Below are 13,443 nucleotides of genomic sequence, written 5' to 3'. Positions count from 1 at the left end.
AATATTCAGAAGTTCTTCAGAAGTTCTTCTGAATATTACACACTGTAGCTTCAACGCTTTTCTTAAAAAAGCAAACTGAATATCTGAGTATTCTACATTGGGTGAATTGAATTAATTTGAATAAATCCTGTTGAGAATGCGAATCTTTATATTAATTTATTGACGAACAATAACTGACAGATTAATCAATTACAAAAAGATTGAACTGTTAAATTGAAGCTACAATCAGTGATCATTTCTAAGAGCATAATATGGGTTAGCTACGTGAGATGCCCTCCGTTGGCTAAATGGCAAATGAGCGACTTCCCTTTTATTTTGAAAGGGCTAAACACCTCGTTTCCGTTCTGGGTTTGTCTGACTACGTCCGACATGACGCAGCTCTGTGAGCACTGATCCCTGAGCAGCGCCCCCCAGCGGCCCGGCGGAGAAATGCAAACGCTGTAAATCAAAACAAACACGTCAGATAATTTTTTTATGAAACTGAATCAGTGATTCAAACTACGATGGAATAATCCAAGTTACAGTACAACTATTAAAAAAATATATTGAATTACAAGAAATGTTATACATTGACAACCTCTTAATCTTACAGTTCACACAAAATGAAACCTTGAAGAAATCACCACGGACAATATGTCAGAATCTACACTTAATAATTAGAAACTTTCATGATGTATAGTCTTAAATAACCGAGCTTCAATCAATTCGATTTTTTTTTATAAAAAAAGATTCAAGTTTTAATTTATTGCAGAAAAACATATTTGTAGATCCAAAAAAAGGGAATTCATTTACAAAACCAAAACACTTAATACACGATAAATTCAGAAACGCGCCGGTCAGTGTGTCGAGCCGTAGCTGCCGTCCGGAGGTCGGTACAGTCTGGGGAAGGTGAGGAGCTGCACGCCGCTGAAGGCGAACTTCCTGCTGCCTACGTTCTTCTGCACGTTCTCCATCCTGCAGCCGTCCCTACGCACACACACACACACGCACACATACAATGAATTAGATTACAAAAATAAATACATTGTAAATCAAACCGGTGAAGAAACAAAAACATTTGAGCGTCTCGTACAAACAGATTGGTTCTGAAATGGCACGTGAGAATGCGTTAGAGGGAAGTGGGACTTTTAAAAGTTCCTGGGGAAACTGGTCCTCCGTCCACGGCTCCTGCTCTACTCGCATCTGGCCAACAGGATGACCAGGCTGAGGATGAGCCACAGGACCAGGAGGTGAGAGGTCACCAGGAGGATGACCACGGGGTACAGGTGTCGTCCCGGAGCCTCGGGGGCCCCGGCGCCGGGGGGGCGCTCCCCGGGGTCTGACCCCGAGACGGTGAGGCCCGACTGGGCGTAACAGCCCAGCAGCTGCCCCCAGGACAGATGAGACCTGGAGGGGGAGGAGTGTGATCGTGTGAAAGAAAGAGAAGTGACGGAGAGAGAAAGAAAGAAGTGATGATGCCAAGAAGTAAAAGAAGTAGAAGAGAGGAAAACAAAAAGGTTTAACTGAGAATGTTCTTCAACTTAAAAAAAGAGGATAAAGTTAACAAATGGAGACGAGAAGGACGGAAAGAAACAAGTAGAGGAACGTAGAATGTACGGAAAAGAAAAGGGAAGTGGATAATGTGCACACACACACACACACACACACCTCCTCATGCAGTCCAGTGCTGAGCTGAAGTGTTGTTGGCCGAGTGAGTGTCGCTCCCTCAGTAACACACACTGCTCCAGCGTCACCGACATCGCCGTGCGGTCCTTCGCGCTCTTACAGCTCGTCAGGCGAACGCCGCTCACCTGGCGACACACCTGCACACACACACACACACACACACACGTCCAGGAGCCACTAGGACCAATGAAATCTTACCTCACATCTCATATTCTGACTTAATCGCTGACACTCCAACATTGTCACAATCCAGTTTATTCCCCTTAATTCCCTTTGACTTGATTCTAGACATTTTGACTTTCTGCACAACATTTCCACCTCCCACGTTCGGACATTTTGAAAAATATATTTGTCGATTTTGTTTGATTTTATTCCGAAATGTTATAACAGCATTTTTTTCAATCAGTAATAATCCCCATCCAGAAAATTCACCTTTGTATATTCGATCATTTATTTGCATTCACCGGTCTCGGTGTCGATAGATGATGGTGTGTTTTCAGATTTGATTAGAACCGCTCTCTCACCGTAGCGGCGATCCACAGCACCTCCACGTTCTTCCTCTTCCTGGCGTCGACGCTCCGCTCCAGAGACGTCAGCAGGTCGGACAGCGACTGGACACCAGCTGTGGAGAGAGAGAGACGTCGGTGAAGTGTGTGTGGGCCCCTCTGCTCCCGCAGCGCGAGGGAAGAGACACAGGAAGTTGTGCGTCACCGTTGAGCGACACGACAGACGGACAGAGTCGTACCCGCGTCAGGCCGCCGCTCTCCCAGCGCGCGGCAGTAAACTCTGAGGCGCTCGCAGCTCTGATGGTTCACTCGCTCCTGCGGCGAGCTGTCGCCAAACCTGCGAACAAACACACGGACACGAACACGTCAGACGAGGCGTTGGAAGACACACACACACACACACACACACACACCTCTCGGCCAGACTCTGCTGCTGGTTGATCCCGATGTTGAAGAGCACCGGGTGGACTCGTATCGGACGCCCCTCTCTCAGCTCCCGTGGCAACAGCGCGAACGTCTCCGGCGTCAGCGGGACCTCGACCACAAAACTGCCCCTGGTCCGAGACGGACACACACACACACACACACACACACTCTGTCACGCTGCGTTCACACCAAACGCAAAGCACGGAATTTCCTGCGATGAGGTTACGATCAAAAATATTTCTCGCGTGTGTGTGTGTGTGTGTGTGTGTGTGTGTGTGTTTGTGTGTGTGTGTGTGTGTTCTTCCTCACCACGTTCCGCTGAGCGTCGGCAGCAGGTCGTCCGTTTCTTCCGTCTTAGCCTCCGTGACGGTGAATGCCACTTGGCTCAAGTCGGCCACGCCCACCTCCATGTCCTCCAGCATCCCCACCTCGTCACCTGACACACACACACACACACACACACACCGTGTACTGTACGTCCACATGCAGCGTGCTATGTGTGTGTGTGTGTGTGTGTGTGTACCGTAGGTGCTGAGCAGGCTCTCAAACTGAGCCAGGACTCCGACAGAGTGAAGCTGCTGCAGGAAGTCGGGATCCTCCAGACCTCCGTACAACTTCAACATGAAGCCACACACGAGCGCCGACAGCTGAACGAGAGAGAGAGAGAGAGTCAACAGGAAATCTGTGCAGTAGATGTTGTACTTGTGCGTAATCCTGTGCCTACGTTCCTCTCACCGCCTGGCTGAAGACGGCGTGGCGCCGCTGGACGACCTGCGCAGGGCCCTGGTCGACCGTGGGGGCCACGGCGCCGCGCAGCACCACGAAGGTCATGGCGGCTCGCGCCTTCGCCACAGCCTCGCGCACGCAGTCCCTGAGGGTGACCACCAGAGGGAGCAGCTGCTCCTGCCAGGAGGGGGAGGAGGAGGAGGAGGGAGAGGCTGGAGGAGACAGACAAGTTCATCACTTCACTTTCTGAGCTGCAGTTTCCTCATCTGACACCAGGGGGCCGACCACTTCTGTCTCTTGTTAAGATAAACCATTTATACAACAACAACAACGTGACAGATTCAAACTTTCTAAAGATATCGTAATAATATTTTGATCCTGAATACTTTTGGCCACTTTTACTCATTTTAGATTGAAAAACAATTCACTTCCTCGCAGCCGTTAATGTTTCAGTTTAATATGCGTTTTTTTTGAAGTGTTTTTACAGTGTATTTGATACTTCCATATTTTTGGAAGTGGGACACGGGGGAATCGCTGCCACGATGATCTGCAAAATGGATGGATCACTAATCCAAGAATGGAGGGATTGCTTAGTAGAAATACGGCACGGACGTGTTTTGTTTCACAGTCTCTGCATCAGCCCGAGACACAAACCAAAGTCTCACCGGCGTCCCGAGCGTCCGCGTCGCCCGCGGCTTCCTGCTGCTCGCCGGACGTCCCCCCCTGAGGGCGGTCCGCCCGCCCCCGCAGCCGGTCCGCCATGGCGATGATGCAGTTGAGGCTCATGGCGACGTTGGCCCACGCCCTGTCCTACACAAACACACACACACACACACACTTAAAAAACCAGAACGCTTTAAAACAGCAGCGAGCTCACAGACACACTCCGACTTGCCCACGCCTCCTCGTCGTACTCCGCGTCACGCCGGACGTCGTCCCGTTGGCCGAGCGAAGGCGGTCCCTCCCGACCCGCCGGCGAGTTGTCACAGAGCAGCCCGTTGCTGTGGACGTGGCTGCCGCCGCAGGGGGCGGCGAACTGGCCGTGGATCGCCAGCAGGGCGCTCTTCACCAGCTCGTCTTTGAGCGCGTGGACAAACTGCTCCGTCTGGGGGAAGGTGAGTTTAGATTTCTCGCTCACTCGGGCGTCGGCGTTTATTTTTCCTCCCCTTCCCTCCTCACCTGTCGGGTCAGGGCGTCCAGCACCTGCTGCAGTCGGGCGGCGTGCGGCTCCTGGGAGACGGAGAGCAGCTCCTCTGCGAGGCCGAAGACCAGAGGCTGCAGCTGGGCCACGCTGGCCAGCAGCTCCCGGGCCCTGGAGCTCTCGTCCTGGGAGTAGGAGACGGAGCTGGAGGGACACGGACCACTACAAACATGAGGTACTTGTACTTGAGTATTCTCTTCATGCTTCCTTTTTAGTACTACTTCATAACAGTTCAAAGAAATATTGCACTCTTTACTCCACCACATTGACCTGATGGCTCACACATCCAGATTTTCACACACTAAACACAGGAAAAGTTTATTAAATATGATGCTTTATTGAAGGTTATAAAAAACCTAACAGTAAATACAAGCGGGGCTCAAACGGTCTATTCATTCCAAAACTAACTGCGACTACTTTGTTATTTTTTCTATTTTGAAATAGAATATTTCTATTTTGTTTGGGGAAGATGATCGTCTCAGAGTCGATGAGAACGTTCATTTAATCCTCGATGTGTTATTAATATCGGCAGAAGAGAAAAATGGTCGCATCTCAATGACAATTTTTTTTACATATTTCGAATATGTACAATGTACAAAAGTTTCTATATTTAGAAAATCTTCTGGCTCAATATGTTTTGTGTGTCTATTTAACTAAATATGATGAGAAAAAGTATTTGTATTTTTTATTCATCTATAAGACAATTCGGTGCTTTTTAATCATTTATTATTACTGAATTACATAACGTTGATCTTAGGTTGTGCAGATCGAAGAGATGAAGAACTGACATCACAGTGAGGAAAAATTCGTATCTGTTGCAGAGTGCAAAGGATTAAACAATGCATAAATTTAAGTCTCATTAAAAGAGGTAAGTTGAGGAAGCGTCTCGCTTTATTTTTTTTCATCTGAGCTGCCAAAGTGATTCGACGAAAATGCGGCGGCGCTCGTGCGCTAAATCCCAAAGTGCAGCGTCGCTAATCCGGAGAGAGCGGAGATTAACGGAGATTAACTGACGACGTGCAACGACGGAGGCGAGAGGAAGAGGAAGAGGAAGAGGAAGAGCTGTACCCGTCGCTGTGGCCGGTGTGTTTGTTGAGCAGTCGCCTCAGCCCGCCGTGTCTGAAGGCCTGGTGGTGATCGGCCGGGGCACCGAACGTGATGACCTCATACCACACGCCTGCAGAACCGGAGAACAACGTGTGATTCACGGCATCTGAGCGACACGGAGGGAAAAGAGGAGCGGACAGAGGAAACAAACGAGAAGCAGCGGCGGGACGTCGGCCTGTACCCGAGCTGTCCGGGTCGGTGACCTCCATCCTCTGCGTGTGCAGGTTGGTCGGGACGAACTGGAGGTGTCGGTCCGACTTGCTGCCGCTCGACTTGAAACAGGACGACACTGCGGGATAGAAGAAGAAGAACAACAACAGGAAACTGGAAAGACGTTCGGTAGAGCTCGATCATTCCCTGGGAAATGTTGCCATTTTTTTCTCAGACCCTTATCGCCGACCCCACCTGAGAGTCTGTCGAGCTCGGCGAGCGTGTCCTGATAACAGCCAATCAGGTGGCTGCAGTGGTTGATGACATCGTGGCGGAGGCCGTCCCAGTGCGGCGACAGCTCCCCGAGCCCGTTCACTTCCTGGACCCTGACGGAGAGAGAGAGAGAGAGAGAACGAAACGAAAAACTGAGGCGAGGTCGACAGTTTACACTTCCACACTTCCTGGTCTGTATACGAGAGGTCACAGGACGACACGACAGCTCCCAAAAGTGAGGTCAAATCATCTGTATCGCCCCCCGGTGGCTGGCTGCAGTATAGGCCATAAGCCCCGCCCCCCTCCACGTGAGCAGATGGGACACGGACCACAAAGTAGACGTTAAATAAGCTCTTATCACACACGTTTCTTCACGTGTTCATGTTTCTGATCAGTTTGGTTTTCATTAGTTATTTGACGTCATGACTGACAGCTGAGACTCACGATTGGTCGGACAAGTGTGTGGGCGGGACCGAGATACTTCCATCCTCATTTAGGGCCAAAGCTTTTGTTTAGAGAGGCAGCAAATATTTTCTGACTTCCTTGTTCACCTCCCCTGTTTTTTCCTGTTTCCTCTTTGATAAACGCACACACACACACTCACACTCACACACACACACTCACACACACACACACACACACACACACACACACACTCAGACACACAGTCTCACACACACACACACACACACACACACACACACACACACACACACTCACACACACACACACACACACACACACACACACACACACTCACACACACACTCACACACACTCACACACACACACACACACAGTCTCACACACACACACTCACACACACACGTACCTGTCGGCGTGCTCCCGTATGAGCGCTCTCAGCAGCTGTTTGGGTAACGAGAAGGAGAGCGGCGTCTCGGACAACTGTTCCCTGACGAGCAGCCATCGCTGGTCCTCCGTCAGGAACCTGTACACCTTACACACCTGGGCACACAGCACTACACACACACACACACACACATATAACATGCTCCGAGGTACAGAAACAGTACGTTACTGTGTTTGCTCGTGTCCGTGTCTCACCGGCTCTCATCGTCGGACTGTTCTCCTTGTCGTGGACGGAGCCGTGGAGACGGTCGCACAGAGCAGGACGCTGGAGCGAGAGGACGAGAGGATGAGAGGAGGAGAGGACGAGAGGAGGAGAGAGGATGAGAGGACGAGAGGATGAGAGAGGACGAGAGGATGAGAGGATGAGAGGAGGAGAGAGGACGAGAGGATGAGAGAGGACGAGAGGATGAGAGGACGAGAGGATGAGAGAGGATGAGAGGACGAGAGGATGAGAGAGGATGAGAGGATGAGAGAGGACGAGAGGAGGAGAGAAGAAGAGAGAGGAGGAGAGAGGACGAGCGATGAGAAGACGAGAGGAGGAGAGAGGACGAGCGATGAGAGGAGGCGACGTGGAGGGAAAGTACCTGTCAAAAGAGTTCCCCTCTCTCTTGACGGGACCGTACCTCGTGTTCAGGAGGCGATGTGTCGTCGCTCTGCTCGTCCATCTGCAGCCGGGACACGCTCACCTCCCCGACCTCGTTCAGCCCGTCCATCGTCCTGAGGGGGACAGAGGGAAGAGGTCCCTAGAATCATGTGGTGTTACTAGTTAATCTAATACAACGTTAACACGCTCTCTTGACCTTTGACCTCCTCTACCTCGCCATCCCCCGGCTCAGTTCCACGGCTCAGAAACTTACACATTGTCACAACCCATTTCTTTCAAACACACAACCTCTTTAAAATGAAATAAAAACGACTCTTTGGACCAAACAAAGACAGAAGATGAGCGTAAACACAACTGTCACTAACTAGCTCATTGATAATAAGTTGAGGACCTTCACTGTCTCCTGGTCCTCCACCTCGGGAAGAGATGCCTGGAGAGGACTTCCAGACAAAAGCTCACAGACTACGTCAAAGATCACATGAGTTCATAACAAGGTTAATATGTAGTTGGCAAACTTATGTAGCTCGTTCAAGAGAAACAACTACGAAGCAAACGCCGACTGAAATAAGAAACAAACAAAGAAAATAACAAGCAAGACAGTGCTAACTACAAATAACTAGACACAAGAAGAGATAACTAGTCACAAGATGAGATAACTAGTCACAAGATGAGATAACTAGACACAAGATGAGATAACTAGACACAAGAAGAGATTACTAGACACAAGAAGAGATAACTAGACACAAGAAGAGATTACTAGACACAAGAAGAGATTACTAGACACAAGAAGAGATAACTAGACACAAGAAGAGATTACTAGACACAAGATGAGATAACTAGACACAAGATGAGGTAACTAGACACAAGAAGAGATTACTAGACACAAGAAGAGATAACTAGACACAAGAAGAGATTACTAGACACAAGAAGAGATAACTAGACACAAGAAGAGATTACTAGACACAAGAAGAGATAACTAGACACAAGAAGAGATTACTAGACACAAGAAGAGATAACTAGACACAAGAAGAGATTACTAGAGGCAAGATGAGATAACTAGACACAAGATGAGGTAACTAGACACAAGAAGAGATTACTAGACACAAGAAGAGATAACTAGACACAAGAAGAGATAACTAGAGGCAAGAAGAGATAACTAGAGGCAAGATGAGATAACTAGACACAAGATGAGATAACTAGACACAAGAAGAGATAACTAGAGGTAAGAAGAGATAACTAGACGCAAGAAGAGATAACTAGACACAAGAAGAGATAACTAGAGGTAAGAAGAGATAACTAGACACAAGATGAGATAACTAGACGCAAGAAGAGATAACTAGACGCAAGAAGAGATAACTAGACACAAGAAGAGATAACTAGAGGTAAGAAGAGATAACTAGACACAAGATGAGATAACTAGATGCAAGAAGAGATAACTAGAGGCAAGATGAGATAACTAGGCACAAGAAGAGATAACTAGAGGCAAGAAGAGATAACTAGACACAAGAAGAGATAACTAGAGGTAAGAAGAGATAACTAGACACAAGAAGAGATAACTAGACACAAGAAGAGATAACTAGAGGCAAGATGAGATAACTAGACACAAGAAGAGATAACTAGAGGTAAGAAGAGATAACTAGACACAAGATGAGATAACTAGACACAAGATGAGATAACTAGAGGCAAGAAGAGATAACTAGACACAAGAAGAGATAACTAGAGGCAAGAAGAGATAACTAGACACAAGATGAGATAACTAGACACAAGATGAGATAACTAGACACAAGAAGAGATAACTAGACACAAGAAGAGATAACTAGACGCAAGAAGAGATAACTAGAGGCAAGATGAGATAACTAGACACAAGAAGAGATAACTAGAACTAAGAAGAGATAACTAGACACAAGAAGAGATAACTAGAGGTAAGAAGAGATAACTAGACACAAGATGAGATAACTAGAGGCAAGAAGAGATAACTAGACACAAGAAGAGATAACTAGAGGTAAGAAGAGATAACTAGACACAAGAAGAGATAACTAGACACAAGAAGAGATAACTAGAGGCAAGATGAGATAACTAGACACAAGAAGAGATAACTAGAGGTAAGAAGAGATAACTAGACACAAGATGAGATAACTAGGCGCAAGAAGAGATAACTAGAGGCAAGATGAGATAACTAGACACAAGAAGAGATAACTAGAGGCAAGAAGAGATAACTAGACACAAGATGAGATAACTAGACACAAGATGAGATAACTAGACACAAGAAGAGATAACTAGACGCAAGAAGAGATAACTAGAGGCAAGATGAGATAACTAGACACAAGAAGAGATAACTAGAACTAAGAAGAGATAACTAGACACAAGAAGAGATAACTAGAGGTAAGAAGAGATAACTAGACACAAGAAGAGATAACTAGAGGTAAGAAGAGATAACTAGAGGCAAGATGAGATAACTAGACACAAGAAGAGATAACTAGAGGCAAGAAGAGATAACTAGACACAAGAAGAGATAACTAGAGGTAAGAAGAGATAACTAGACACAAGAAGAGATAACTAGAGGTAAGAAGAGATAACTAGACACAAGATGAGATAACTAGACGCAAGAAGAGATAACTAGAGGCAAGAAGAGATAATTAGACACAAGAAGAGATAACTAGACACAAGATGAGATAACTAGACACAAGAAGAGATAACTAGAGGTAAGATGAGATAACTAGACACAAGAAGAGATAACTAGAGGTAAGATGAGATAACTGGACACAAGAAGAGATAACTAGACACAAGATGAGATAACTAGACACAAGATGAGATAACTAGACACAAGAAGAGATAACTAGAACTAAGAAGAGATAACTAGAACTAAGAAGAGATAACTAGACACAAGAAGAGATAACTAGACGCAAGAAGAGATAACTAGAGGTAAGAAGAGATAACTAGACACAAGAAGAGATAACTAGAGGTAAGAAGAGATAACTAGACACAAGAAGAGATAACTAGAGGTAAGAAGAGATAACTAGACACAAGATGAGATAACTAGACGCAAGAAGAGATAACTAGAGGCAAGAAGAGATAATTAGACACAAGAAGAGATAACTAGACACAAGATGAGATAACTAGACACAAGAAGAGATAACTAGAGGTAAGATGAGATAACTGGACACAAGAAGAGATAACTAGACACAAGATGAGATAACTAGACACAAGATGAGATAACTAGAGGTAAGATGAGATAACTAGACACAAGAAGAGATAACTAGACACAAGATGAGATAACTAGACACAAGAAGAGATAACTAGACACAAGATGAGATAACTAGACACAAGATGAGATAACTAGACACAAGAAGAGATAACTAGAGGCAAGAAGAGATAATTAGACAGAAGAAGAGATAACTAGAGGCAAGAAGAGATAACTAGACACAAGATGAGATAACTAGACACAAGATGAGATAACTAGACACAAGAAGAGATAACTAGACACAAGATGACCAGTGAGACGAAACCAAGCAGATAAAGAACAGCTAGAAAAGAAACATTCACCAGAAGAACGAGGAAGAAAACCTGCAGACGTGTTGACGAGAAACAAGATAAGAAGTAAAGCGACTAGAAGGATCAGAAAATCTAACCAGGAACCAGATCTGCAGAAAGACAAAGGTACCTGAACCAAGAGAAGCAGAGCCAACAGGAAACAAGAGAACTGTCAGAGTCACGTTGAGACAAGACCGACACGAGAGTCCGTGAGGAGAAAAACTGAAAGAGACCAAATCATCATCAACTGGTCGGGAAGAAGAAGTGAACCAGTGAGGACAAAGCTCCTGTCGCTCCTCAACCTGAGACAGGTAGAACACACCTGGTCACGACATGACACGCCCCCTGTTCAGCAGCTCTCTCTCTCTCTCTCTCTCTCTCTCTCGCCCGCTCGCCGCCCGTGTCTCTCGCCCCTCCGGTCGCCGGCCTCTCTCTGAAGAGGTTGTGAGTTGAAAACAGGAAGAGACTGTGTTTTTCTTCTCGCTCTCTCTCGCGGAGGTGGAGCTACAGAAACCCCCACTAACCTATCTCACTTCCTCTTCTGGCTACAGGTATCCCAGCAACGTCCAATCGGGTGACAGGTGAGTCTGAACCGGACCATTTCATCCACTTTCAAATCGTCGTTTAGTTTGTTTTTGCACAGAGAACATACAGAGGGAGTTGAAAGGAGTTTAACATGGTTTCAGGATGCTTCAGTTGGGACATAAGTGTTTTTAGAGGAGACGAATTGATTCGTTCGCAGGCAATTTCTTTCTAGGAATACAGACAAACGATGCGAGACGAAGACAGGAAGGAGAAGACGTGTGGGCGGGTGTGAGCAGCCGTCACGGACACGAGATAAGACTGATAGGGACATTGTCGTTGAAGTGACGAGTTCAGTCGCCGGATGAAAAGAAGGACGGGAATCTGGAGGGAGGGAGGAACGTCTCCATGACGACGGACCGAGGCCTCCGGACTGGCCGACGGGAGGAAGGGGTTCACCTGAGGCCGGCGGAAGTGTGAGGCTCCTTGGACCTGAGAATGTCTCGGATGGAGAAGGAGGTGAAGCCCAGGAAGCTCCTCTGTGAGAGAGAGAGATAGAGAGAGAGAGAGACAGAGAGACAGAGAGAGAGAGAGAGACAGAGAGAGAGAGAGAGAGAGAGAGAGAGACAGAGAGAGAGAGAGAGAGAGAGAGAGAGAGAGAGAGAGACAGAGAGAGAGAGAGAGACAGAGAGAGAGAGAGAGAGAGAGAGAGAGAGAGAGAGACAGAGAGAGAGAGAGAGAGAGAGAGACAGAGAGAGAGAGAGAGAGAGAGAGAGACAGAGAGAGAGAGAGAGAGAGAGAGAGAGAGACAGAGAGAGAGACAGAGAGAGAGAGAGAGAGAGAGAGAGAGAGAGAGAGTTGTTTCAATCTCACATCCAACTGTGTCTGACACTTCACGGCTCGGACCAGGACGTAAGGATGAAGTGTCTTTTACACTGTTGGCCTCTTCTCCCTCTCCCGACACACACACACACACACACACACACACACACACACACAAACAGGAGGTGGTCGACGTGAGGCCGACCTCATTTCCTGCTAAAGCAAACTCACACGAGCCAGTTCGACCATTTCCTTAAAAATCATGTTCCAGTTTCAGACTAAGATCTTTTACACTGTTTTAATCTTCTTCCTTCTGATATAATCTAATCAACCAACACAGTCATCATCATCATCATCATCATCATCATCATCACAGGGTCACTGTCATGCTCCAAACTTCATCACAGCAACGGCATTGAAATCACCCCGTTGCTATGGTGATAATCAAGAAGCTCAAAGGATTAGCTTGAGCAATGATATTACACACACACACACACACACGCACGAGCTGATGATGATGATGATGATGATGATGATGATTTCTTCTTGGGTTTTATTCTTAAGGTCTGTTGGAGGATTTCATGCATCAGATGTTAATGAGAAAGTCATCATGATAAGATAATAATGATAATAATAACTATAGTTATATTACATTATTTAATTATAATGATGTAACAACAGATCCAACAGAGAGAGAGAAACAAAAAGGATGTTGAGACGTGAACTGTGAAGACAAACAGTTTCCACATTTCCTGGTTCGCAAGTGAAGGTTTGAGTAATACCACACACACACACACAGGTTTATACGTCTGTCTTCACGAGGACACTCGGTGACATAAGCCAGGGATTCCCGTACTCATTTTTATATTTTGTAACAATAACGACTCAAACAATCCTCTAAAGATAAAACTGAGGCCGAGTCTTCATCCTCAAAAACAGCCATTCAAAGCTTTTTCACAAGTGACCTCACTGTGAAGTCTATCACCCACGGTTGTCCTCATAAACAAGTACAAGTACACACACACACACACACACACTCA

At 46.5% G+C, this 13,443-nt stretch overlaps 1 protein-coding gene across 15 annotated transcripts in view; it reads right to left on the bottom strand.

Annotated features, from left to right (window-relative positions):
- Positions 1-141: 141 nt before the first annotated feature.
- Positions 142-13,443, bottom strand: part of LOC118283636 (type II inositol 3,4-bisphosphate 4-phosphatase-like) — a 16,844-nt gene continuing 3,542 nt past the window's right edge. For 6 of the 15 annotated variants that reach the window (XM_035605861.2, XM_035605881.2, XM_035605871.2 and 3 more), the window contains 19 exons: positions 12,041-12,120; positions 7,548-7,641; positions 7,120-7,189; positions 6,887-7,034; positions 6,037-6,167; positions 5,813-5,920; positions 5,593-5,701; positions 4,503-4,668; positions 4,219-4,428; positions 3,989-4,133; positions 3,333-3,535; positions 3,121-3,244; positions 2,907-3,033; positions 2,585-2,725; positions 2,411-2,508; positions 2,190-2,287; positions 1,648-1,802; positions 1,073-1,386; positions 825-966 (listed from right to left, as the gene is read on the bottom strand). In XM_035605861.2, the coding sequence (XP_035461754.2) occupies positions 1,173-1,386; positions 1,648-1,802; positions 2,190-2,287; positions 2,411-2,508; positions 2,585-2,725; positions 2,907-3,033; positions 3,121-3,244; positions 3,333-3,535; positions 3,989-4,133; positions 4,219-4,428; positions 4,503-4,668; positions 5,593-5,701; positions 5,813-5,920; positions 6,037-6,167; positions 6,887-7,034; positions 7,120-7,189; positions 7,548-7,641; positions 12,041-12,120 (2,421 nt within the window). In that variant the 3' untranslated portion in view covers positions 825-966; positions 1,073-1,172. Of the gene's footprint in view, positions 967-1,072; positions 1,387-1,647; positions 1,803-2,189; positions 2,288-2,410; positions 2,509-2,584; positions 2,775-2,906; positions 3,034-3,120; positions 3,245-3,332; positions 3,536-3,988; positions 4,134-4,218; positions 4,429-4,502; positions 4,669-5,592; positions 5,702-5,812; positions 5,921-6,036; positions 6,168-6,886; positions 7,035-7,119; positions 7,190-7,547; positions 7,642-11,189; positions 11,279-11,381; positions 11,527-12,040; positions 12,121-12,634; positions 12,668-13,443 lie in introns of those variants that run through there. The other 9 variants (XM_035605968.2, XM_035605975.2, XM_035605940.2 and 6 more) reach the window with 6 other exon arrangements.

This window comes from Scophthalmus maximus, chromosome 12 (assembly GCF_022379125.1).
Source record: "Scophthalmus maximus strain ysfricsl-2021 chromosome 12, ASM2237912v1, whole genome shotgun sequence".
NCBI lineage: Eukaryota > Metazoa > Chordata > Actinopteri > Pleuronectiformes > Scophthalmidae > Scophthalmus > Scophthalmus maximus.
Note: the sequence above shows the minus strand (reverse complement) of the source record. Positions and strands in the feature narration are given on the sequence as shown.